The sequence below is a fragment of the Dermacentor silvarum genome, chromosome 1 (genome assembly GCF_013339745.2).
Source record: "Dermacentor silvarum isolate Dsil-2018 chromosome 1, BIME_Dsil_1.4, whole genome shotgun sequence".
In the NCBI taxonomy this organism is placed as follows: Eukaryota; Metazoa; Arthropoda; class Arachnida; order Ixodida; family Ixodidae; genus Dermacentor; species Dermacentor silvarum.
The window spans coordinates 304461451-304489450 of NC_051154.1; the positions used below are offsets into that span (position 1 = coordinate 304461451).

General features: G+C 44.7%; 1 protein-coding gene across 1 annotated transcript in view; it reads left to right on the plus strand.

Moving 5' to 3' along the window:
- The window catches only part of LOC119442065 (keratin-associated protein 19-2-like), a 317990-nt gene extending 290395 nt beyond the window's left edge, over window positions 1–27595 (plus strand). Inside the window, exons 2-3 of the mRNA XM_049660404.1 lie at window positions 25413–25443; window positions 27146–27595. Coding sequence (XP_049516361.1) covers window positions 25432–25443; window positions 27146–27448 — 315 coding nt within the window. The 5' untranslated portion in view covers window positions 25413–25431 and the 3' untranslated portion in view covers window positions 27449–27595. The remainder of the gene's footprint in view (window positions 1–25412; window positions 25444–27145) is intronic.
- Window positions 27596–28000: the final 405 nt, after the last annotated feature.

Sequence of the window (28000 nt, forward strand, 5' to 3'; positions counted from 1 at the left end):
CGGCGACCACGGAATTTTATGCTGGGGAGCTCACCCGTCAGAATTGGCGACAACTATGCGATAAGTTGCAGGGCACTCTTAGCACTGCCAAAACATGGTCGCTACTACGCCATCTTCTTGACCCCACGCAAAGCAAAGCAGTCAGCCAGCAAACAATTCAACGTCTCCTCCACAACCATCCGGGTTCTGATGACGACATCCTGGAAGAGTTGAGGGTGCGGTACATAGGAGATTTCAAACCCACACAGGGACAACCTCCCACGTACAGCGGAGGCGACAACCACGACCTGGACAAGCCGATCACCATCTCTGAGGTGCAACAAGCAATCCATGCACTCACACGAAACACCACCCCAGGCAGAGACAAAATAAATAACAAGCTCCTGCGCAATCTGGATGACGGCACCATTCAATCTCTTACTGACCTATTTAATCATCATTGGGAGGCGGGTACGCTACCAGCGGATTGGAAGCACGCTGACATAATCCTCATTCCAAAGCCAGGCAAACCCTCCAGCTTAGAAAATCTTAGACCAATCTCACTAACTTCATGCCTAGGTAAGCTTCTGGAGCACGTCATTCTGAACCGACTTCAACCTTACCTAGAATCCAACGACTTGCTGCCCGAAATGATGTTCGGATTCCGGCCCCACCTTTCTACCCACGACATTCTCCTTCAGCTGAAGGAACAAGTCCTTGAACACATTTCACCACACAACACTGGAGCGATCTTAGCACTAGACCTTAAAGGCGCTTTCGACAATGTGGCTCACAATATCATCCTTACAAACCTAAGTATTACCAACTGTGGTCGTAATACTTACAACTACGTACGCGCCTTTCTAACCACAGTAGCACGGCCACAGTAGGCATTGGCTCACTCAGAACCCCGACGTTACCTACTATCAACAAAGGAACCCCACAAGGTGCCGTTCTATCACCCACCCTTTTCAACATTGTTATGATGAAGCTACCTGATAAACTCAACGCAATACCAGGAATCAGGCACGCAGTATACGCCGATGACATCACTATCTGGACCACCACTGGTTCTGAAGGAGAAAAGCAAGACGCACTCCAACAAGCGACCGACGTCGTCCAGCACTATGCAAGAAGCAGCAGTCTCCGATGCTCCCCCGAGAAGTCGGAACTATTACTGGTTCGACAGAAATCCCGTAGAAAACTCAATGAAATACCCCACATTACACTCACCCTCGACGGCAAAGAAATACCCACAGTAAATCGCGTCCGCATCCTCGGCCTCCATATACAACAGGACGGCGGAGGCGCATACACCATCCAACGTCTCAAGCACACAACTTTCCAAGTCATGCGAATGGTCAGCCGCATCACCACCAAACAACACGGCCTGAAAGAAGACGACGTGACCCAGCTCGTCCAGGCCCTGATAATCAGCCGCATCGCCTACGCTGCCCCGTACCTTCCCCTCACTCCCAAAGAGAAAGATCAGCTAGACATACTTCTGCGGAAAGCATACAAGCAAGCGCTCGGCCTACCACCGGGAACAGCCACACTCAAGCTCGAGGCCCTAGGAGTCAATAACACAGTAAGAGAAATCATAGACGCCCACCTCACAAGCCAACGAGAACGCCTAGCCCTCACACCAACAGGCAAGAAGCTCCTAGCGCGCCTAGGCTACCCAACACAGGGCCGAGGCCACGAAAAATCAATCTATCTAGCCCCCAACATCCGGGAGCATATCAAGGTCGCCGCCATCCCCAGAAGCATGCACCCGGAACATCATGCCGGTCGTCGCAAAGCTCGCGCAAAGACTCTTCAAACAAGATACGGTAACCTCCCCACCATACTATACACAGATGCCGCGCAGTACCCCCGAAAAGCAGCCATGGCAGTCAGCGTTGTCGACCATAACCTTCAAGAGGTGGTCTCGATGACGGTCCGCACTGCCAACGCCCTCGAAGCGGAGGAGACAGCCATCGCCTTAGCCATCACCTCTAGTCAAACCAAAGAACACGTTACAATTATTACCGACTCCCAATCAGCTTGCCGTAGCTATGCCAGAGGCAGAATATCTTCCATCGCCGCCCGACTCCTCAAACAAGCCTCTCTATTACCCGACGTTGAAATAGTACGGACTCCAGGACACGAGTCCCTCCGTGGAAATCAGCGTGCGCACGCTGTAGCCCGAGCTCATGCCACCCGGGCGCCACAGGAGAGGGATACGATCGCATCTATGGAGCCTGTACCTTTACAATACCACGCCATATTAGAACACCACAGATTGAACAGACGACAATACCCACCCCGCACAAGACCCTCTCACGCGAAGACGCAGTAGCATGGCAACAATTACAAACCAACACATACCCCCATCTAAGCAGATTACACGCAATACACCCTGCACTGTACTCGTACAAATGCCCCCTTTGCAACTACTACGCTTCCCTATATCACACCACATGGGCATGCCCCAAAATACAGAAAGTCCCGCATATACCCAACCCCACACCCGAGCAGTGGGAGGCCGTGCTGACTAGCTCGGACCCTCGTGACCAGCAACAACTGGTGCGGCGGGCCCGGGAGACAGCAAGAGCCGCAGGAGCCCTGGACTGAGGGCACCTCCCAACACAAGCAGGAAGACGCCTGCTTGCTTTTTTTTTCTTTTTCTTAATAAATGTTTTTCCTCCTCCTCCTCCTCCTCCTCTAGACTCGAAACATTTTTACAGCCGAACACGGGAAAATGACGTCATTTTGTCATGATAGAGGCACTAACTAACGTAAGCGAACGTTTCAGAATTATCCTTTGCCGGATGTGACGTCACAATGTTTTTTTTTTTTGGTTTTTGAAATAGCTACTCTCGAACGTAGATCAGTCACGAATGTCGGGTGTCGGCTGCACCACGCTCTGCGCGCGCTATTGTGCATGTCCGAAAGGCCCAAGCGTGCGCGATATTCTTGCGAGCGCAGTTTCGTGGGCTTGGACTCCGTGAAATTTGCTTTCGCCATATGTGAATTAACGGCTTGCCGACAAGTCAACCGCCGCTGTACTTCGGTCAATACAATGTTTTTCATGATCCTGAAATAGGAAATGGTGCGTCGCTACGTTGGCGGCTTCAATCGAGTGCGGTTGCTGCGCATAGCAGGTGATTTAACTGCACAAATACGTGCTACATTATCGGTGTAAATAGTGAAAAACTTAGGCTGTGAGCCTTGCTACCGTGAACCACATGTTTCGCTGTTACCCACTGCACATTTCTTCATATCAAATAACGATCTGCTTCAAATATCTGTTGAAACAATCTCTTCAAAAATCTTTTGATCGTGCAGCTTATTATATTTCTTGTCTTTTTCAGTCGGCCTTTTTTTCTTTTTCGCTTACGACTCGCGATGGGCAGCAGCGTTACGTCCGTGAAAACATTGCTTTCGAGCAAACCTTTTCAAATCAAGTTTTCGCTCATGTCCACGAGATAGCAAATTTCAGTGTTACATTAGCCGCTATATTTTCCATTTTCATGTGACCTAGATTTAAGCTACCTCAGGTTGTATTTACGCGCCGAGGCTTTTAGCAAAAATAGTTGTCAGCTGAAAATCAAAGCGGTGTGCCACTTTTTGGATGTTGTGATATTTGTGAAATTGATTATATTTTTCCCCTAGTCATGCTAAACTACTTACCGGTCACATGCTTGGACTTCTGAAGGAGTACTTGAAAGGTTTTCTTTGCAACCCAGTATTGTAACTGACGCCTGTCAGAGGTATGAGAGTGGTATTTGCCCTGCAGCACTGCCATGAGTTCAAGATCCAGATGTGTCTCATGTAATAAGTGTGCTCGCAGACTGTCTCTATATATCCGTATGTCACTAGAAAGTACAAAGGATACATTTCTGAATTGTTGCAACATTTATTTTTCGTTAAATGTTCAAAATATTTTTTTCTTTTCCTGGTCAATAAGGACTTGCAAAGATTGCAGATTTGCATAGTTTGGAAAAAGCATTGCATAGTGGGCCTGTAGGTTTTTTTAAATGTAATGTTACCCTTCAGACTGGGCAAATATGTTGACCGCAACAGCGAATACCTCCTTGCTGTATTTGCATTTCCTTGTAAAGTCTGTTCCGTGTTCTTCATAACAGTACATGGTGCCAGTTAGTTTTCTACCGTGCCGAATTTGTATCGAGTGTGTTATCTGAACCGAGCACGCGCTATGCGTAGACGGAGTTCCGCGCATGCTGTCACCCTTGCCACCAACATGTATATAAGCGCACTCGAATAAAGGCAGTCGTTCGTTCTTAAGCAACCCGAGGCTGTCGTCTTGCTTTATCGCATCACGCGATACATAGTGTCAGAAGTGCCTGGAAAACAGCAGCAATGGAATTTCTAAAGGCACCGGACCCGCTACGTTTTACAGGGGACATCAGTAGGAACTGGTAGTTGTTCATACAGAAATTCAACCTGTTCCTGACGTCGGTCGAAACCACCAACAAGAAGCCTCGCCCGGAGTGTGCGAAAGGTGCCCTTCTGAGTATCGCAGGCGAAGAAGCCATCGAGGTTTACAATACCTTCACCTTTGCGGAAGGCGAAAGCAACCTTGACTACGCTACGGTGGTCAAGAAGTTCAAGGAGTACTGCGACACCCAACAAAACGAAGTCTACGAGCGGTACGTCTTCCGGAAAAGGGTCCAAGAGCCAAGTGAGCCTTTCGAACATTTCCTGAGGGATTTGAAGACTGAAGCCCGAGCATACAACTTTGGTGCATTGATTGATTCAATCGTCCGAGACCAAATTGTCTTCGGAATTAGGGATACTAAATTAAGAGAGAAGCTGCTAGCAGACAACAAGCTCACCTTGGAAAATGCCGAGAAAGCTTGCAAGGCGGCAGAAATATCCGCTTCGTACCAAGAAGCTTGGGATCAAGATATAAAGCAGGTTGACCGGTGCGCAATCAAAGCCATGTGGCACGTACTGAAAGGCGCAAAGATTACAAGTGTCGGAAATGCGGACGAACACATGAGCCGCGTAATTGCCCTGCGTTCGGAAAGGCATGCAGAAAGTGCAAAAAAAAAAGAACTACTTCGCAGTTTGCTGTAGGGCGAGTGCTAATGTCGACGAACTGGAAGAGTCGGAAGACGACTTTGACGTCCTCGATATTTCCGTGTTGTCTCCTTCCAAACAGAGGGGGATGTATCGAGTGTGTTATCTGAACCGAGCACACGCTATGCGCAGACGGTGTTCCGCGCATGCTGTCACCCTTGCCACCAACATGTATATAAGCGCGCTCGAATAAAGGCAGTCGTTCGTTCTCAAGCAACCCGAGGCTGTCGTTTTGCTTTATCGCATCACGCGATACAGAATTGTGCACTGACACTTTCAAATGAGCAAGTGTAGGTTTGTATTGTAACGGAAATAACAACATGAGTGCTTCTTCAATTGTCTTCATCACCGCCTTGCTAGTGCTTTCTTCAATGTGCGAGAATGGCTTGTAACAATATTGTTAAGTGTTTCATGTGAGGATATGGAATACAATAATTTTCTTCTTTTTCTCTGAACATATTCAGCCGGAAAAACATGTTGACAGCTATGCCTTTTTCTTGTTGGCCATACCATTTTGTAGTTAATGGTCTTACAGCTTGAGGAGTGTCTGAAGAGTATTGTTAGTTGGTGCATAATCATATTGTTGCTCCTGGGAGGATCACAGGCACTTTTTTGATACTATTAACATGTTTCCATTTTTCTTTTTGTGGCTCAATCGTAAGTAGACCTGGTCACTTATTTAGTTACTTTGTCATTTACTTGTGTTACACATCACTATTATATACTATCAGTTAAGTTGGGATATGAAGCCATTTGATGTCGCATTCATGGAGAATCCTGGCCAATCCCTCGTCATGGGTGTGCCTTATTTCATAGTGAACACTCTTTATATAGTCTCTCTTCTTGTGGTAACAGTGTATCCCAAAGCCTGTTTTGGATGCTTGTAGAGCAGTTGAGATTTAGACATCAATGCCAGCTCACAAAGCACCCCATACGGCAATCAGCCAGCCACCTCCGCAGATGGGGAATTCTGCAGTTTGCAATCGTACTGTTTCAGTTGTCCTTCGCAGAGATTTCAATTGTACACAGTGGGAATATATTGTAGAACCATATAAAAATAATGCGATGACAATGGCCATGTGGTTTAAATTATAGTAGATTACGACCAGCATTAGCTCAAGCGCTCCTAAAGAAGTGTGGTATGTAAAAATTAATAAAGTGCTGGTTTTAAATTAAAGTGCAGCCTAGCAGGTTTTGAGAACTTTTACTCTGGCAGAATGACAATATAAAAATTATTTCAAATCAGTGATGTCACGCTGATGAGGCTTGGGCATGAATATCCTCTAGTAATAATAAGCCTGCCAAATTCACAAGGATCTTGAATGAATTCTTCACTAGGCTCAACTGTTTTGTTGTTGCCCTATATTGTTTCTATAGGAACAGTGCACAACAAAAAGCTTGCGGCTTCCTGTTGTCTTAACACCCTATAATTGCCTTAGATCCATGGTTCTCAGCCATGGATATGTCGGGGACCCCTTGTGGATTGGTGGAAGTGATGGGGACCACTTGCAATGACGGGAGAGGGGGGTATAAACTAACACAACACGAGGCGTGAAACAGGTGCCTTTTATTGCTACTTGGCAAAGAATGGTCAAACAAAAGTGCCACTTCAACTCAATCTGGACAGCTTGTCAATACATGATGCAGTCACGCTTAAGCAGAGTCACATATCTGCAGCCACATTCAACCTCTTTCTGTATTTGCTTTTCAAGTATGCAAGCATGGAAAAAGCATGCTCGCATGCATATGATATAAAACTGCAACAAAAGCTTTACAGCCATCTTATGTAGAAGGGGAAACATTTCTGCAGTCCCCAACCAGAATGCCTCAAGACTTGCAGCGGCAAAAAAAAAAACGGTTGCTTTTTTTGTTAGTGCGGGTTTTGCGGACCCCCATTTGAGAACCACTGCATTAGATGTAGAGCCATTTGATGTTCATCAATTAATATTTACACAGGATTTAGATGACGCCTTTAAAGACAAGTGTCCCTCATGCTTCCACGTAAAGGAGCACTGACATAAGAGCTTTGTGCTTAATTTTTTATATTAATCTGGTTGCACATGCCAGCTTTTAAGATCACACCATGTCATTGAAAAGCTCGGTGTGCTTTGAGTGATTCTTAACGAATGCCAAGACCTGTTTCACTAAATAAAATATTCTTTTGACCCTTTTCAAACATCTTAACTAAAATGAATTCTGGTGTTCTACAAGTCACAACCGTGGTAGTGGACTCCGGCTTAATTTTGATTGCCTGAGGTATTTTATAGTGCACCCAATCCACACATGCGTTCTTGTATTCCACCCCCATCCGAATGAGAATTGTGCTGCTGAGGTCGCCACGGCCAGGATCGAACCCGCCACCTGAGCAGCACAATGCTTCTCAGACATTTCTTTGCATTCAGCACAAAATGAGTCTGCTCTGCAAACTTTTCTGCTGGCACTTCTCCGGGAACATGGAGCATCACCCTCAGCTTCTAAGTGGCTCCTCCCATCACACATCAAATGTGCACCAAGAAAGAAAGGCCAATGTTGTGGTGCAGCGAGGCCTTGACATGCTCGGCATTCAATAGCACAATAACGGCATGGCTTACTCACATCACAAACTGGAGCATGCATCATTTGCTTCTGATCTACCATGCCATGATGTCGCGAAATCATGGAGCCACACTTCCTTTGGCATTTTTAAATGTTCGCATTAAGGATAATATATTTATTGTGCACAGAAGCAATATAAAGTTTCACAGTGTAATTAACTGATTGACAGGTACACACGCATAAGAAAAAGATTGTGCCAGGACTACTCCAACTCTGCAATCTTTAAATTAGCTTGGCCCATTCTTACAATGTTACACATTTCAGATGAATGCAGGTCACTCATTACAGTTATGCCAGCTTTTGTACGTTTTAGACATGCAATGTTTGCCCCAGTTTTATACGGCGATCATAGATAGCCACACCACGTTGGTAGAATAATTCAGAAGTAAATTTTAGTAAAAGCACCATTTATGCCCGGGCTTAGACTATGCCAGTGTAACTTGTGATTCTCATCAGCAATACCAAATCAATAAACTTGAACGTGTTCAGAAATTGGCAGCAAGATTTATTTTCTCTTCCTATCGACGAACGCAATCTGCAACAGCCCTGCTAACAAGGGCAGGACTGCAAACGGTAAATGTCTGGAGAAAAATAGTCTACCTAAAGTTCCGTTATCAGTTGAACGGTAAATTTAACTCAACTCACCTGCTCCCACCTGGAAGAATGTTTTTTACCCTATAACTCACGAGTTGATGTGTACAAATATGAATTTCTTGTTCACACTCTAGCTATGTGGAATAACCTTGTTCCTGAAGTTTTCAATGGTGTTGATGGCTTCACTTTTTTTGAACGAAATTTGGAGTTTTATTTTTTATAAGTTGTATTATTATAGTTTTTTTTCTTGTGATGTGTATTTTTATCGATGACAGATTTTACTCTATTGTATATGCACATCCCACCCTGCAACAGCCCGTGTGGGCTTACAGTATTCTGAATAATAAAGTAAAATGGGGTTGCTCCATGTTGAGGTCTACAAGCATGGCATTGTAAATGGGCGCCAGAAGCAGCAGCTTTTCAAGGTATTTTGCTGCACCATGCAAAGTAAAATTATTGTGCCCCTCTCCACTCTCGCTGGTAAAACCTGCTGGTGAACAAGGGGCTTTCAAGGTATGCTGTGCTGTTCTAAATACCGCCCGAGGCGGCCATCTCTTTTGCCTACAGGACGAAAAGTCCCTGGCCAGGAGTGCATCAAACATGCAGAAACAGCTGTCGATTGTGCTACAGAAGTTCTAAAGATGAACTGGTAGTTTTGCTCTCAGGTTGAAAAATACAGCAATGCTGTAGCAAGCAGGGTGGTGAAAGCTGTTGCAGGGCTCTTCCAAGGCATAGCCAGCACTGCATGCACATACTTTGCACACACAAGAGGGTTTAGCAATAATACTTCTAGTAAATTGCATTTGTCCAGCTTCACTCTGTTTTTAGTACTGGCAGGTTTTAAAATCCGTGAGAAAAGGTAGGTCTTTTTCTTTTAATTGGCTTATGCATAAGAAAGTGTGTGTGCATGGAAGGGTTTAAGGCTTCTTTATCAACCAGAGTGGCAAGATGGGCTTGTTGGTTCATCATGAAGGCAGTATTTCAGCGCTTAGTAAGGACGAGGACAAAGAAGGAGACGTACGAACACACAGGCGCCTGTGTGTTCGTATGTCTCCTTCTTTGTCCTCGTCCTTACTAAGCGCTGAAATACTGCCTTCTTTATCCAGCCACAATGCTTCCTGACATGATAAAGCGAAGACTTGTGCATTTGTCTGCAGTAACTCACTGCGCTTTCAAACACACAATCAGAACAGAGAGCACAGGAAAACACACAAGCAGTAGATACAGCAATTTATTTGAAACAAATGCAGTTTTATTTTACAGAATGACCACATTCCCAAAAAGCAACCACATGCTATGCACATAATACAACCAACTTAGGTTAATTCAGCAGCTGTTAATGTGTCCTACCTTTATAAGTTCATATGTTTCAAGTCTCAAAGCGTGCCCCTGCTTTGCAACTTGTCCTTTTAACTTAGACAAATGCTAAATTTAGCACGATTACCACACTGATAGAAGAAAACTACATATTAAAATGGCAACTCCATTTTGAACAGAAAAGTGTATACAGTAGACTTCCGTTAATCCAACTCCGGTTAATCTTTCGGTTAATTCGACTCTGACCAAACATCTTTGCCAGCTCCCATGCAGTTCTATGGCCCTAAACGTTTGTTATTTTGATCCTAAAATTGGCATTCGCCAGATAATCCAAACTTGACCAAGCTACAGGCATGCACCTGACCCCAATAACGACCCCTTTAGTGGCAACGTCTGTCTCGGCAGAGCTTAGGGGACAGTGAATGCATTAAACAAACGTCTATAAATGCCTATTCTTGACCCACCCTAGCAAAATTTTCAAGCCATAACGGTAGCTCACAATGTCCGGTTATGGTATTGACCTGATTCTAAAGGGCACATTTTGTTTTCGAAGGAAATTGAGCCGGACACTGCCTGCACTTTGCACTCGAGTGCGAAACTAAAACCGCATTTGCAGCATTTGTATGCTTTACCGCATAACATGGCTGTGTTGCAGCGAGGGTGACTTTAGAAAATCAGCTGACATTCTCAAAAATAAGGTATTCGTTAGGTTTCTACTTGGGTTTGAAGTTTTAAGTCATTTGCACTTCAGTTTCATAGTTTGAAAAATAGAAAGTTGGCGCACGGTTTGTTTCGGAGGCGTCTTAAAGTCAATGCATACTGTTATATGAATCAGTGGTGTTTTAGCATTTTTTTGCATGTTCAATTCGACCCACCGGATAATTAGGTCAATTTTTTGGTGCCGTCAGGGTAGAATTAACGGAAGTCAACTGTAGAAAGCCCATGCTGATGCACCAGGAAAGTAACCTATGCTGCCTCACTGCATGTAGTCTCATGTAGTCTGCATGTAGTCTGCATGGAAAATGTGGCTCACACAATGTCCACAAATGTTCTGCTGCAGATTCAGTCATCCATCTTATCCAGTCTTTACAGTGTAGCCATATCACCATTTGCTTAGCCTCCTATTTCCCAAAAAGTCATTGCCAAAAAAAAGTGATCTGATTCACATGTTTTTTGCCATCCAAGCAGTGTTTATTGTCGTTTATTATTGCTTTCTGTAACCTAGCCTGCATGTTAACACTGAGCTACATGACAAGCTTACTGAAAGCTAAAAAAAGAATACTGGGCATTTATTTCTCCAAGTTATTTTTTTAGACATTAAAGGTTGGGTGCTTGATGGCGAGCCGCATTTGCGGAATGCTTGCAAAAACAGTAGCTTACAGTGTCTTTCACTAGAATAGAGATATTAGCATCGCTGAGACAGCCACCGCCTACTTGCCTGTGAGCAAGAAGCTGTGGATCTGTTTATTGCAGATCCAGAAATAAAACAGAGGACAGGCGAAAATGAACTAATCTGTATCATGTACATTTGCTCTCAATTCACATGCTTACTTTATGATTCCAGCTGCTAGAGTTTTAAAGAGAACTTCACAGAGAAGCTTCATCGAGTATCTTCACGTGACCTGAACTTCCACGAACTCACCAGGAACCAGATAAAGAGCAGCAAGATTGGTCACAACTTGAATTTAACAATATTACTAAAGAGCCACGCGACACAGCATATATCTTGCGTTGCATTACCACAAACATGGCTCCACACAATAGTTTTCTCTGAAAACATATGTGAATGCAGGGAACTGCAGTACGTTTACCATTGTAGTGAAGTTGATCAGCTCGATCACAGAGACGAGAAAGGAATGACAAATTGTCCTCCAGCCTACCCCCTCCCAAAATGGCAATTCTTTCTGACCAGATCAATCTTATATGTATCTTTATTTAATATAAATACTACAATGAGTATGGTTACTGTATCGGAGAGTAGATAAGAGTTGGTCAGCAATGTCAAATGCACACAACCTGCGACTTACAAAACAAATGAAACTGGTCACTATTTAGTGACAGTTTTCTTTTGTGTGTAACAACTTGGCTCTTAACAAGTTTCTCATTCTATAAAGGTTCATATAGTGAAATATTTGGAGGCATTTGAGGTATCACCTGACCCAAGGGACTTCCAGTGGCAACCTGGCTAGATCTCAAGATTCCTGACAGCCACCAATATACAGCACATCTGACTGCAGCTGTGGGAAAAATGAGGGATATGGGTTGATTGTGAGATTCATGGCAGTTCTGAAGTTTTTAACCTAGTACCTGCTCTATACGAGGTCGAGACTATGCCACTAGACCACTGCTGTGCTGCAGTCGCCATAATATTAACTACTCATTGTACAGCTGGGCTTGTTGGTAAAGATAAACAGAATGCCAACTCAAGTGACCACCGTGTGTGTCTGCTCATCCATGTTCTCATGCTGTGGCTCAGCCTTGAATGTATGTGTAGTTTCAACACTGGCTACTATATTTTGACTACTAATATAATTTCTGTTTTTTTAACTTATAGCCAACTAATGTACCTCATACTACATTCTGAACGTTGCTGCAGTGTAGTGGGATTTCAGTGTAACGCACTGGCCTCTACCACCAAATGCCTGAAAAAATGAAAAATTAATTATGTAGATCCCACACACTGTGGGGATTTATGTTTAGGGTTCTGCCCAGCATTGTAGCCTTGACCAACGTGTTTGTGTGTGGCGAGTGATTGCATGTGTCACAAGCATTGCGAGGAGAGTACAAAGGCCCTTCGCCTTCGTACTCTCCTTGCAATGGTAGTAATATAAAGGTTTCTTTGCCTCTTCCTGCCTACACTGTGGTGGCTACTGTTTTGCCGAGTGGACAGCATGGCTTATGCAGTATGCACAAATGGTTATGTGCCCATTCTGGGCCCGTCTGCTGATTTGGGCATGTGTCACTGTGGCACAATGACATGGAATCATTATATGTAGTATTAAGATAAATGTCATACTTCTCTGTGCATACACCTCTTGTCAACATTTTTCACTCAACGAGCACATATCACCTTCACCCTCAATGCAAAGATAGTACAATGTTGCACAGTGTCCATGTTTTACAAGCTGCTACAATGAAGGGACTGGGAAATGTGGGTGAATCGCAAAGCTGGAGCAGTCTAACAAAACACCTAGAAGTGCTGCCACAAAGGAAGAATGGGAGAAACTGACATGCTCTCACTTTGACGAGTAACTTGTACATGCACACATGCTCCGACACATATCGTGCACCATAATGCATGGTGCACGATACCTCATATACCTAGCTACACATTGGCGAGTGCAAAGTATGTACAACAGCGGCCTAATGGCTAAAGCGTTGGGCTGTTATGTTGGGAGACAGGTTTGGACTCACTGCCAGACCTATTTTTGTTTTCAATCGGAAAGACCAACATGAGCCGGGACATAAAATTGCCTACTGCAAAGTGCTTGGTATGAAGAAAGAATTATTTGCATTAAAAATGCTCAAATTCAGCACATGCACTATTTAGTAAGTGCTTTTCCACACACCTAAAATGCTTTTCGGTGGAGCAAGGTGCAAGTGTAGGGGCTTTGCCACAAGGTTGACGTGCATAACAGTAAAGAGCAATGCAATAACAGCGGCTTTTTCACATAACCAAGGTTCATTGTGGTGCAGCACAGTGCCACAACCGCAGCTTCCACACAAAGCTAAGGTGCATAATGCTACAGCAAGATGGAGCAATGTTTTTTACAGACGCAATGTACAGGCTGTTTGCGTGCACTTCAATGTTTTTATAATCAACTAAAGTGGTTGTGAATCTTGCGACCATATGGCTAGGTGAAACGAAAAAGCGTCTGTCTGTCACCTGTGTACAGATAACTATCAACAGCATTGGCTCGAGCATCGTCGTCTCTTCCGGAGCTGGCTTGTTGGCACCCCTCGGGTTTCGCTCATGCCACTGCTCCCTCGTCGTTGTCTTCTTCCACAGCTGGCTCCGTTGTGGCTCATAATTCCAGCGTAGAATTTCACTTCTCTTGTGCCGTCGTAATGGGGCGGCCGCATGAGCCCTTGCTTAAGGAGGTATGAGCCATTCGTTGTCTTACGTGACAGACAGATTTAATTTCAAAGAATCACAAGCGGCAATGGCGGGCAAATGCTGCTAACCACACCGCCAAGCAAACATGAGACATCGAACGCAGGCGACAACGGCGGACACACTTTCAGTCACGTCGTTCTCTCCGTTGCAGCCGAACGTGTGTGTAACCTCATTAAGAAACAATTAACCCAGTCATAAACACTGCGGCCGCACGTTTCAGCTTTGCTGATTAACCATCTGCATGGAGTGCTTGGGCGGTGATTTTTTCTTTTTTGTTTTTTTCCCTTCACTTTTCAGACTGCAGAATGCTTATTTCTACATTATATTAGGGTAAATAAGTAGCTTTCTATTTTCAACACCTTTTAAACAATGCGTAGTAATAGTGACCACTGTATATTAGTTAAAATATAAAAACATTTCCATAATGCAGATCAATAAGTGTTGCCTCTAGGATCACTGAAAATCATGTCAAGCAGCATGGATAACTGTCACTTACTGAGTGCACATAAAAAGCACTTCCAAAAGGTGGGCTCAAATGCTCAAACTTCAGTCACAGGATGCATTCTTGGCGTTCACCAAAAATATGGGCCATGACCCTATATTGTTGGTAAAGACACTGACACTGCCTACACCAGATTCAGCTTGCAGTTGTGAAGTGGCCTGGGAAGTTCACAAATAGATGTGAAATTATTTTAAAGTAAACTACATGCTATAGTTTGTACCTACAGTGGTGCCTGCTCACAGCATAACTGGCGCTATCTAGCACACTTGTGATAAAAACAGTTCCCCAAAAGAAAGGCGCTCCTTTTTGTAAAACTTCCGTGACTGTATATCAGGTCTGATACAGGCACAAGATCGCAAAAAGGGTCTGAGAATCTAAGACCCATTTCCTTGAGGCAAAGACCTCAAATTTAGCATAGAGCCAGTAACCAGGAACAGTCAGTCCTACTCACACCTGCCTATTTTATTTTATCATTTAGTTTGAGGTTCACCTAAATTATTGCCATCATGATAGCCATCAAATAATATGGTAGCATCAATTTTTGTATTAATCATTTAAGCATTGAAATCTAAAAGCTTGCAGCAGAGTGAAAGGTCAGAAGGACAAGGGAAGAGAGGGGATGCATCATATTCTAAAATTTCATATTTTTAGTGGGTTGCAGTGTAATGGAAATTGGCAAGCACTAATTGAGTGACAAGGCCACTGGACACAGGAAAAGCAGATTTAGCTGAAACACAGCAGCCTGTAAGAAAGAAAGGCAACAATCATTCTTTGCGATGGTTGGTCTGAATCACTGTTTTACATGCCATCAGTGATCACGAACAAGCTGGAGGTGAAGCATATGCTGTGGCTCATTTTGTGTCGCCTGTACAATTATCTTACTAAAACCATTTATGAAAAAGCATGCCAACAATAATTCAGAATTGAGCACCATGTGTGTCATGAAGCATCACATCATAGCCACAAGAACGTTTAGGTGTCGCCAGAAGTAACCTGAACAATGAAGACACATCTATAGCGGCTTAACTTTAACCAACTGAATGCCTTGGAAGGAAGATTCACTGAGCTAACACATCTATGGCAACCCAACCAGAAATCTCGAGTACCCTCTAAAGAATACGCGAAAAGGCACTCAATGTGCACATTACAGGGTTGCAGTGCCCAATGTATCATTTATGCTATGCCGTGTTTGATACCTACAAATTGTGATTTAAACATAAGAAACACAGGAGCCTATAGTCATGTTTTTTTTCTATGCTCGATCGAGTTCTCAGTTATGGATAGCTTAGCAAACTAATTACTAATCAATTACTATGTAGCGACAAAGGCAGGCACCAACGAAGGATGTGAAAGAAGACGGTTGTTGTTGTTTGTGCTCACTCTCCTTGGCCATGGACCAAGCCCCTTTTGTGAATCTTTATTCCTGACATAAATCACGCTTAGAGCTAAATTTGCACACACATTTATCGGGCATGCTGGTCCTATTGTTCAGCCTTGAACTTTGTGTGCGAACTCTACCTCCAATCTTGGCTATGCCTGACCACAAGGAACAGCAAGATGCCACCTCACCCCCAGATGTCAAATGATGTAGCGTGTCAAGGCAGCAAGACGGTGTTGTATTCAGCGACACTGACAACCATATTGTGGAGGACCGGCTTTCCTCCTATGTACAACACGACACATCAGCAGAATAAGAACAAGGAAATGCCCCACACATATGCACAGCGCTAAACTGGATGCACTACCTACAAGAGAGAATGAGGGAGAGTGAGCTTCACGTCACTCGAGCACCTGCCTACAGATGTTTTTTTGGGGGGCACAGCATCGAAGCTGTGAATGAGGCAATGCCCAGCACCATAACATGTTATGGTGCTGGGCATTACTTATGCTGAGTGTCACATAACATCTGAAAAGTTGCTACGAGAGAACCAGTGCAGTTAATCTGGCGAGCTATGCATGCATCTGTAGCCTAATGGGCAAAGAATTGGGCTGCTGCACTAGGCACTCGCGTTCAATACCCACCATCAGGAGCATTACTTATTATTAATGAAGCTACCTGGGCAGGTGTACTAAGAAATTCAAAAATAGATCATGATAATGCTTTGCATTAAGAGACAACTTGCTGCCGCTTGGAGCTTAACCCACATTTCCTGCTTTGCGCTTGCAATGCTCTACCAAGGGAGCTACGTCAGCAGTTGTCCCAATGTCCATTTTCTTGGATAGTTGCACATGTGTACCAAACTTTGTCCTGAAAGTGCTAGGCAGCAGAACTAACAGCCACGATGGCCGATGTGAAGTATCCTTTAAACCCCTGACATTAAATACAACATTATCTTAAAAGCAGGCAACTAGCCAATGAACACTCATGTTCTACCTTGAGGCACTAAGGCTGCCAATGTCGAGACATTTGCATTTTATGAGCGACAAAAATAAGGGGAACCACGGAGCTCAATTTCTTGTTAGTAACAAGCACGTGATCACAACAGACAACGAAGCAACAGTGGCTTCATAGAAAAATGGGCTAGAGCTCACGACAAGCATTGGCAACTCACAATAGAATTCTTTCTCTACAATTTATTGTCTCAAGACACCTCGAAGCAAATTTTGTGGCTTATGCTTTTAGTATGTCTTTTGCGACTGCAAATTTAAATGCGTGTAATACTTTGTGGCAACTTGGAACATTTTAATGTTTAGCATCCCCATACTTTAAATCTGTGGACAAGCTTTGCCACCTTTTTAGAACAATAATTATCTGGTGTCATACATGATGACTCAAACCACTATTAGCTAAAGCAACCTTTAAAGGAGCAGAAGCATGCCCTTAGCAAATGGATATACATACCAGGTTTAGACTGAGCAAACTAAGCAGTACTTGTGGCCACTTGCTTTCAACAAGGCAGAAACAGGTGAGATGTTGACAAAGACAACAAATATAAGGTGCAGCCAAAGGAAATAAGCAGAAGCTGTAAAGACAGCAGCAGCACAGTGAAACAAATTAGACAAATGTGCACACCGCAAGCGTTCCTGAGGACAATACACAACGTCACTGCCGCCGTTAGAAGCAAATCCTCCTACAAAAAAACAAAAACAAAACAAAAACAAGATTCTTTTGCTGTAAACAGTGTGCAGTTGCTTGGTATTATAAAAACAGCACAGACAACAATTAAGGCAGACACAGTATTTGTGTCATCTGCCTTCTTGGTGTTTTTACAATGTCGATTACGGTTGCAAAGGTACGCACATGATCTACGAACAACGAAAGCAACGGACGTGTATAGAAAGGTGAGCTGAATTCATACGCTCATACATGTTTAATTTTGAAGGTGCCCGTCAAAGCGACAGCAGCAGTAAAGCGGGTTTGTTTAACAGCTTGCTCACAACGTACACATTGCACGATTTAACTCCACGGCTCTCAAAAGAGTTGCTAAGAAGCTGTAAGTGAAAGAAATACGCTTTTTGTTATCTCACTGCAACAAATGAAAGCCTCTGACGCACCTACCGCGGTCAGCGCAAGCAGTGAGCAAGGTAATTGAATGCAGCCATGTATTGCATGGGTAAATAAGAGGCGCATAGCGTAGTCATCCCATAGAGATGGAGAAACAAAGAATTACGCACGAGATATATACCAAAGGTCGGCATTCACCGATAGAGCTAGTTGAGTGCATGCATGGCGCGTGAACGCTTCCGCCGTTCGTTTTACATCGGGGTAACGCGTAGGAACTGCGATAGTACTTGTTGAAGGCACAAACGAATAAATTATCCTGCGATCACTACGAGACCTGCGACAACCATTTCGTGCTCCTTCGAATTTCGAGATCACATCGGCCACAGCTCAAATGTGCAACCGGTTGTCTTTACAAGTGTCAGCTAGAGAACGGGCAATCGCACGACACTCACCTTTGCTCCAAATGCGTCGCGGCAGCTGAGCAACAAATGTCATCAAGCCCAACCCCGCAATGTCCGCAATTTCAGCTTCTAAGCAAGTGCAAAAAACGAAACTTGAATGCTCACAATGCGCGCGCGAACGAGGCGCGAGCCATAGTGTCTGAGTTCGAGAGTAGCTATTTCAAAAAGCAAAAAAAAAAAACTAACAATGTGACGTCACATCCGGCAAAGGAGAGTTGTTCTCTTTTCTCACCTTCTCTGAGCTCACACATGCGCAGCGACATCGGAGCCCTCGGGGGCGACGTTCAGGTGCCGCCAAGTACCCAACAAAACTAACGCGGCGACAGTGCTGCCACCTACAGCTTAATCTTGCGGCCAATAGGTATGACTTGCTGTTCAGTTGATACCACGTCATTACTCGTCTCTTCATTAATATATCATAATTCCCGTTTTCTTTGTTGGCTGGCAACACCACCTCGCTGAGCGCAGATAAACTACGTAAGCCAAGCTGTGCTGCTGGGAAGAGCGCTAATTGAAACGGCGATAGCAAAGGCGTCGTTAAATAATTGAGGCCATGGTTTACAGCCGCGTTCCAGCGGCACCATCGGAGCCACTGTCCTCCTTACACCGTTGCGAGTGTTATCGGAGATAGTAAAAAAAAAGATAGTACATGTATTATCATGATCATCATGGTCATCATCATCACTATCATCATCATCATATTTTTATGTCCGCTACAGGACGAAGGCCTCTCCCAGCTATCTCCAATTACCCCTGTCTTGCGCTAGCTGATTCTAACTAACGCATGAAGGTTCTCTAAGGCGGAGTGGTTTTGAGTGCTCGCTGCCGCTGAAAAAGAGACAAGCGCGGGAGTGTCACTAAAATGCATCGCATAAGAGGTGGAGCGTGCTCATTGAGCCTGTCTTTTATAATCCACTGGATACGCAATGGTCGACCAGCGACCATGTGGGGGCACAGACTTATGCGATGATGACTTCGGCAACAGACGACACTACACCGATTTGAATATTAGTTCTATAAGCAAATGGGCCGAAGGAACGTAGTGACAAATAATCTAAATTGGCGCTTAGCTGCTGCGACATTGCACATCACTAGGCAGGTATTTTCACTAATCGTTTTTCATTTATTCTCTCGAACTTTCATACAACCCTTGGGGACGTGAATGTGTTTTATGGTGATTCAGCGCGAGAGTTCTACGTTTATGACAACGATTAAAAAGTTCCGATTACTTCTGTTACGCTTAAAGCGTATTGTAGCATTACAACGGATGGATATCACTCAGTTTCATGGCCGTGCAATATTTTCTTATTAACTCTTCGATTAGCAAATTTAATTATCCATAGGGGTGGGTGAATATTCGAAATTTAGAATACGAATCATAAGTTACGCACGAACTATTCCTATTGGAAAATGAACTACTCGGCATTTTCGAATACTGGAAACTAACCACCTATTTGGCAACAACCTACTGCTTAAAGTTTTGCTACTGTCTGCTAAACAAAGTATTACAAATTCAACAACGATAAAAGTTTTCTAAGTAATGCAGATACAAAAAGGGTAAAACAGGTGCTATTTTTGCTTCGCAGCGGAAGCCTATGCACAAGGATTCTTGGAAAGCTTTTTTGCAACCAGACTCTGAATACGTTGAGATGGTAGTCTTGTTGTTCTTTTAATGACAATTAGTGCTCTTGTGTATAAAGCTGATCTTACTTCTGTGCATCGACTTTCGACAACTCAATAGGGTTATTCTCCCTGATTGTGAGCCGATTCCTCGCGCAGAGATGATGTTTGCTAAGCTCACGGGATGTAACTTTTCCTCACGCTTTGATTTTACGAAAGGATACTGGCAAGTACCGATGGCCAGCCAGTCTAGAGAGCTCACGGCCTTCTCATGTGAATACGGACTCTACCATTTCAAGTTTATGCCCTTTGGCATCAAGACTGCACTGGCGGAGTTGCTCAGAACCTCCCTGATTTGGTCTCGCTCGCCTGCGGTGAGCTCCGGGGCTATAGTGACGTCTGTCCAGTCCTGCGTCTATCCTAGAATTGCATATGGCACGTCACCGGGAGAATCCTGGTTTGTCGCAATATCAGTCGGCTCAGCGGTGATAGCGCCTGCAGCCATTTGTTGGCTTACTGGTTTGTGCTCTTCATAATGTCCTTCACAGATATGTTGTTTTGTTTTGTTTTTCTTTTACTAGTCAGCATAGGCGTGGTAAATATTTACACCGCAATAAAGATTCGTGCTGTAAATATGTGCGTCTCCGTTTGACTATTCGATTCGATATTCCATACTTACTATTCGCCTTTGATTTGTATTCGAAAAAGTTGATCTTAGCCCACCTCTAATTATCAAGTTTAAATTAATTTAAGGAACAGTTGCCACTACGAACCTGAAGCCAGTCAAATTCAAAGCTTGTCTACTTAACAGACATCATGAGACTAGTATATTCGTAACCAAAATCTGCCCCGAAATACATTGGTGTTGCCATAATTTTGCCCCGCAATGCGCAAGGAAGGGTTCATGGGAAAATGCTGTGTTTCGGAACGTCTCTGCGATTCACATTGCAAGTTGGCGGGCGGCTGTTTCTTAATCGGCGCTATAGTATCGAAAAACCTATTATGTGGACAAGCATCGAGCAGTGGTTCTCTTCAATTCCGCGCTTTCGCAAAACAGTTCATAAAGCAATTCATCAAACGTTATTTGTGATTTCTTGTTAGCATTCTTGCTGCACCGTCTAAAAAAAGCACTTAGAAGACTTCGCTGAAACACTCTGTACACGCACACGCGGCTTTGTAGTGGTGCTATGACCAGAGTAACGCGTCTCGGTGCTTTGGGGCTGAGAGGAACCAGACCAAGGCATGTCAGCATGCAGGGCAAGACTAACAGCAGTCGCCGGGTAGCAGTTCCCGAATACGCATTGCAGTTTCCTAGTGACAGAACCTACACCAAACATACATTATCTTGATATTCTACGTTCAAAAGTAAAGTACCGATATCGCAAAAATAATAAATAAAATAAAAACTAGGTCAGCGCTCACTCTCAAAGTATGCGATAGCATAATTATACTCACGGACAACTTTCTGTGAAAATGAAGGGAAAGCTACGGACGCGTGGAGGCTGCACAAGTGTTACCGTGCGAAGTAGTCCGGCAGCGTTTCACAGTGCTTTTGGTTGCTAGGAGCAGACGCTGAATTGACGCAGCTTCCATGTGCGACGGTTTCGCGTTAGCCCAGACGCGAGTTTGTCCGCGAGTATAGATTGTGACGTCTGGACAGCTGGGCGCTTCAAGGTCGATCTTGCAGAATCTCATTAATGAAAATGACGTTTCTATATCTCGTATCTGCTACATGTTTGAAATTTCGAGCACACATTGAGGCAATCGCGCACTTTCAACACATCTCAAGCTATCTGTCAGATACCTCCAAAGTAGGTGAAGTCCACCTATAGTGCTATAAAGATATGCCTGACCGATAGCGGGATCGAGACTATATCTTCCAGCATAGCTGCCCAATGCTCTAACCAATAGGCAACGATCGCACGCATGCTTCTCTCGTGTCAAAATCGCTCTTTGAAACGTGTGGCGCGTGCGTCACATGCAAGTTTCTCGCATTCTTCCCTCGTGATAGCAGGCGCTTTGAGACGCTGTGGTAGAGTGCACTGCCTTCGAGATCGCTCCATATTTCTGTTACGTACCTTCAAAGCGGGTGAAGTCCGCCTGTAATACTGCCGCATTAAAAAAACAACACTTGAAGCCAAGTAGATTGGAAACAGAGACGAAAAGCACATAGTGGCCGAGAACAATGCCGGACTGACAGCAGAATATATTTTTTTAGAAACGTACCTTAAGGTTAAGATTTTCTTACGTTGTTGGCTGGGTTGCGTTGCTGTCAACCATGTGTGGTGCGTGGATAAGTACTATAGCTATATCTCTCATAAAAATAAATTGTGGGGTTTGACGTCCCGAAATTGGCACAGTGTGTTATGAGGGATGCCGTGTAGTGGAGGGCTTCGGATTATTTTGGCAATGTGGTGTTCTTTAACGCGCACCCAAACACGGCACACGAACTTTTCTTTTTTGCTTTTTTTCCATTCTGTCCCCACCGTCCCTCTCGGATAGCTGCACCGAAGAAACGGTGACTCAAGCATTGCCTTGGTCACGAAGGAATGATGCAATGACCATTCATGACGTAGGCACTGGGGTATTTCGCTGACGATGGTTTTTAGGTGGTTTTATCGGCTATAACGGGACTGAAGTATCGCCACAATAACTCCATGAACTCGGTCATTAAATCACAGTGCCGGAAGACACAGCAGAATATGTAAAATTTATTCATCTGTTTTAAATCACGGGACCGACACACCACGATGTCTCTCTAAAAGGCAAAGGGAGCGTAACTGCAAGGTCTTAAGAAGAATCAGGGACAGATTGTGTGTTTAGTGTGTTTGCTACCTCGGTGCGCATGCATGCTTATGCATTTCTCTTTTTTGTGTCGCGTTTCAGTTCAGCTGGTATAATTCGCCTTAATCAACTGCAACACACCTTAAGACAGGGTAACGAGAAGCAGGCGGGAAGCGAAGAACGGAAAAGATAATCTACTTCGTATTCGTCAAGGGCTTGGAAAGCGTTGAGATACGTAGATTTATTGATTAGCTTTACTAGTTATAACATTACATTTTGTGGGATTTGATAATGTGTTGACAATGGTGTTCGTCACGCACTCTAATAATGCCGCTTTACTCATAGGCCATCGCCTCCAAACAAACTTGGGAGTGCGGAGGTCGCCCTAGTTTCTGGTAGCTTCATTTCAACCTATTTTCATTTTACATTTTTGGGGGAACCATCGGGCACTCAGGCACAACAATGTACATATAACATGTAGCCTTTAGCATCTGTTTCCTCCGGCAGCAGCGTTTACAGTTAACCTTACAGTCTCGTTGTCAAAAAAAGATAGGAAGGCCATAGCCAGCAATAGCATATCCGTCAGCTGCGTAAATACAGCTCCGATATTTTACCAACCGGACACAGACATAAATCTCACATAGCTGCAATTAACTACAAAACACGTGAACTAAATATGAAATTGCTAACATTACGAATTACATTTACATTAGAAAGTTGAACACGATCTTATGCAAGACCAGCCGCGGTGGATCAGTGACTGTGACGTTACACTGCTGAGAAATGTGCAGCGGGTACGATCCCGCAGGCGGTGGCCGCAATCTGATGAGGTCGGAATGCAAAAAAAGCTCGTGTACCACGGTTCCATGGTTAAGGTGCAACCCCAGGTGGTCATAATTAATAATACAAAGCCCTCCTATACGTCGTCCCTCATAATCCACTGTCCATTGTCGTTAAACCCCACAATTTAATCTTTGTGCGAAGCCAACCACTCACGAGCACGGCATTCGAAACGTGTGGTCTTATAGCCGGAATTAAGCTTGCCTCGTCACGCACCTCAAGTGAAAATGTGGAAACCGTGTCGTTAAGTTATGCTCCTAAATTTCATCGACACATGAATGAGCTGCTGTTTTGTTTCAAGCTGGCAGGCGTGCGCAAAAGCGAAAACCCACATGCGCTGAATACTGAAAGCTATAGCAAGAAGAATTCGGGCAGTCATAGGACATTTGTCAGGTAGGAGAAGGCCTGAATGCCTACAATACTTGTTGCCACGCATGCAGTCAGCGGTAATGTGTTCTTAAGTGCCCTGACAAGAGGAAGTCATACCTCTCAGATCCAAGGACGCACAAAACGCTTGTTCCGACTGTGGAGAGTTTTTAGCCGAGTGTTTTGCTCCGCTCAGACCGGTGTATCCAAACTATTTGCGCACAGGAACACAGCGGGAACACTACTGCACATGCGCACAAGGCAGAATGCTACTCTCGCTCCGCTGTAGAGCCTATCAGTGAGCGGGGTGTTGAGATATGTCCGTTTGATTTCTTTGACGTTTTGCAGGCCACGTTGATTGCGCGTAGTTCGCGTCTCTGGTAGTTAAAACTGTCTCGTGTCAGTGTGCAGCCCAACCAGCAATGAAAATTTCCATTTTCCAGGACAAAATTGAACATGGTCTGTTGTGTTTTCTGTGAAAACTGGTTTTGGTACCTGGTGTTGACGCAACTTGCGCACCTCTGACCATCTGTGAGCACTGCGACTCGTCTGTGCAAACACTTTGTTTCAAGTTGCATCCCTGAAAACTAGTGACAGCAATGCAGGGACCATATGCACTCCCGCACGTGCTAGTGTCTGTGAGACTAAATGCTTTCTTTGACCCGTGTTTTATGAGGGACGATTTTACCTTCGATTCCACTTTTCCTTCCATGCAGGGCGGCAGCGTGGTAACGTCAGAGTCGCGTATGAGCCTGGAATGAAGAACTAAAAGAAGGGAAAATGAAATTTATAGTTGATGTCGACAGACATTTTTAGCGTTTTGAGGCCCTCCCGCGCATACGACACAGCGCTTGAAATTTACGAATCAGCAAAAGCCTGTCTAAGCAGAGGAAATCATGTTAGCCAAGAATAATCATGCCACCTACGAAAGTTTTCAACCGGTTGTTACTGCTGCCGCCTCGCAAGTTCCTAATCCGATGGCTTTGATGGACTATACGTGGTGCTGCTAGTTGCGGAAGAGGCATGGTGTGCGCGGTTGTTCGTGCAGGGGACTGCTTGAGAGGTTGTCGCAAAATAAGCAATCGAAGAGCTTTTGTGCTCGCATTCATAATCTGGGAAGCAGTTGGAATTATATATATCTATAGGTTCAGGAACTTGTGCGCTGTCCCAATGGTCCGTGAGAAAGCGGGCGCCCGCATTCCTCGCTGTGCCGCCTCGAATCGCCCGTTTCGTCGGCACTTCTCCCCAAGTCGGGTGTTCTGTTTCGCAAATGGAAACTCCGCCTCGTAGCCCATTAAGCGAAATTGGACAAATAGCGCAAAGACAAAAGCGCCGCGGCTGTAGCGGAGACGGAGCTCATATGGCTCCGGTGCCTTTTGGGTTGCTCACGCCCGGGCCAAAGAGAACACTTTCTCTCCCGGTTCCCAGTGACGGGTCAACCCCAGAGAAAAAAGCGCAACCTTCACGCCTCCTTGGGCACACTAAACTCCAGGAAAACTAGAGTGTTATTAGGCAGGCAGCGGCCAGAGCTGTTTCTCTTTCCTAGGAATGCTGGAAATCGTAACACGAACGACCCCGTTGCGTAGCCACACTAGGGACCCCGACAGGAAGCCCCGCCCAGGAACACCCAGGGTGTATAAAAACACAGCTCGTGCAAGGCACGCTCTGTGTGCACTCATTTGCTTACAGCGCTTCGGTTACCAGGAACACAACAGCTCGACACATGAAGCCCACGGTAAGCTAAGCTGCATCGATTGGGTCCAGGGTCAACGTGTACCGCTCGCATCAGGTCAAACAATTTTTGGTTATTGCGGATAAATTTATATCTCATATCGCTTGCATCTACCAAACGCAGCACCTAAGAATCCTTCAAAGTTTCTTCATACAGTGCAACTTTCGCGCAGCTAGAAAGTGTCCGCAGAAACATGCGGGCCGACGCAAAAATCCCGAAGGAATTTTTGCGACGCCCCTTGACAACTGTTTATTAGTGAAACCGTGACCGCGTGTTGACGATTGAAGAAAATACAGCTCGCAATACTGGGAGTATTTGTTCCAAGATCTCGTGACCACTTTTACTCATATAATGCTACAATTGAAACTTAGGAACTGCCATGTCTTGCTTTGCTTGGACTTTCTAGCCAAATTCACAGTGGCTTGAGGTTGGGTGTGAGATTCCGTGAATTACTCGATCATTCAGGCTTTTATTACTCCGTGAGACACTGCGTCATCCAGCGAAGCGTTTTACGGCACAAAATATTAACCTTGGTGAGTGAACGCAGTGAGTGTTTCGTGCCCTTAGCCGGAAAGCTTGAGGCGAGGTCTTCCACATACTTTGTTGGTATGAACTTACTTGCCTTCAGTTGTAATTTTTTCAGTGTAAAGGTTTTCGTGGTTTTCACGCGCAAGTCAACTCTCCTTAAGGTGTGCATTCTTTATTTTCAAAGCCTGACAGTTTCCTGATTTTTTTTTCTTTCTGTCAAAGTTTGTGATCATGGCCTGCACGATGTAGACTTCGCTTTTTTTTTTACTGTTGACCTGCCTACGTCGCGAAAAAAATATGAATGTAACAGCAACAAAGTTTTTGAATAAATTCCTCCTGAACAACTTCCTTAGTTTATGCGACGGTTTTATGCGTGCGAATATAGTAGCTCACCCATCCGCTCGCCCGCACCATCCTCGATTAAGTCACAGAAAAAACAATATAGGTCGAGCAAATGCCCGCTACTTCCTTAGAGTACCAAGAATAGATTAAAGTAGCGGAGGCACCCAGATAGTTATCTTCAAGCGTGCTATAAAGAAGCCCATCCACAGCGTCACTAGCTGGCGCTGCGCACTCACGGTACTGCTTGCCGTCACGGTCGGCTGCCTAAATCTCGGCGGCGAGAAATTTCCTTCCGCCTCCTGCGTGTGTAGTAGCCACCAGCTGCGCCATGAACCCGTGACAAGGGAGTGTGAACGTAATGCTCTGACGTAATCACGAACGGAAATTGGGACAACAGAAAGGGTGCGGTTACGAAAATCCATTTTGTGAAAAGTTGTAGAATGAAGTGCGCTACTTCTCTCTTTTTTCTCCTAATCCCGGAGCGCATTCACTATCCATGTGCGGAGTTACACAATTTAGACTTCAATAATACAAGTTTATTTTAATTTCACTCGAAGCCAATGCTTTTTCTCTGAGTGGCTTTAGCTCGAGTAGCACTCCGTGTGAACGCTTACACGCGCGCATCAGCTGATCACATCTAAATAGGGCTTATAATTGGAGAAAAGATCATATGAGGCGGTTCCTATTTATACGGTGCCGACAATGAGCCGTTGAGCTCTGCGTATGTAAGTTATGTAATGGTTTCAATGTCCACACATTGTGCTCAATGTACGCACTGCGCAGCCAAATATACAGTAGTCAATTCCGATCTGTGCTCTTGCTTTTGTATTTTCAGGTTGTCGTCTTCTTTGCCTTGCTGGCCACGGCCATGGCCGGCTTCTATGGCGGCTTCGGTGGCATCGGCTATGGCGGATACGGTGGCTATGGCGGCTATGGCGGCTACGGAGGATACGGAGGATACGGATACCGCGGTTTCCCAGTTGGACGAGTGTTTTCCTACGGCTCCATCATCAAGCATGGATACGGCGGATACGGCGGATATGGCGGATACGGCGGATACGGTCTCGGCCTGGGCTATGGAGGATATGGTGGCTACGGAATTGGCTACGGAGGATACGGCCATGGCTTTCACGGATAACATGTGTAGTGTGCTGATGAGGTCGCTGGCCGGCGATCTGGTAAATAGAGTCGTAAAGACGCATCTCGAACTCAATGCCACGTGTCAACTAAGATGACACTCACTTCCTAAGTTTTCCCGACTCCCTTGTACAATAAACCAAACCTAAGCAAACGCTGTCTTGTATTAGTTAGCTCTTTCGAGGCACTAGGCATGGAGACGAACATGAGAACGCTGTACTATACACACTATGTCTTCGGAACTGGGCGATTCTGACTGAGAAAGTTACTTTGTAGAGATTTGTGGATTTTGTAGAAAAAAAAAAGTATTTCGTAGACTAAGTGTATTTCAAGACTACTACTGATTCCAACTGCGTTTTTTTTTTATATTTGCTTTCCACAAGAATAAAAAAAAACGACGTACGGCGCAATAATTTAAGTAACCTCGTGGTGAGTCAAATTAAAGGACGTCGTTTATGCTGATGTTAGGCTGATGTTGCCCCTCTTGCATCACCGGAGGCTCTAAGTGTATTATTTAGTTTGTTGATTGCCGGGGTCAACATCGGCTTACATT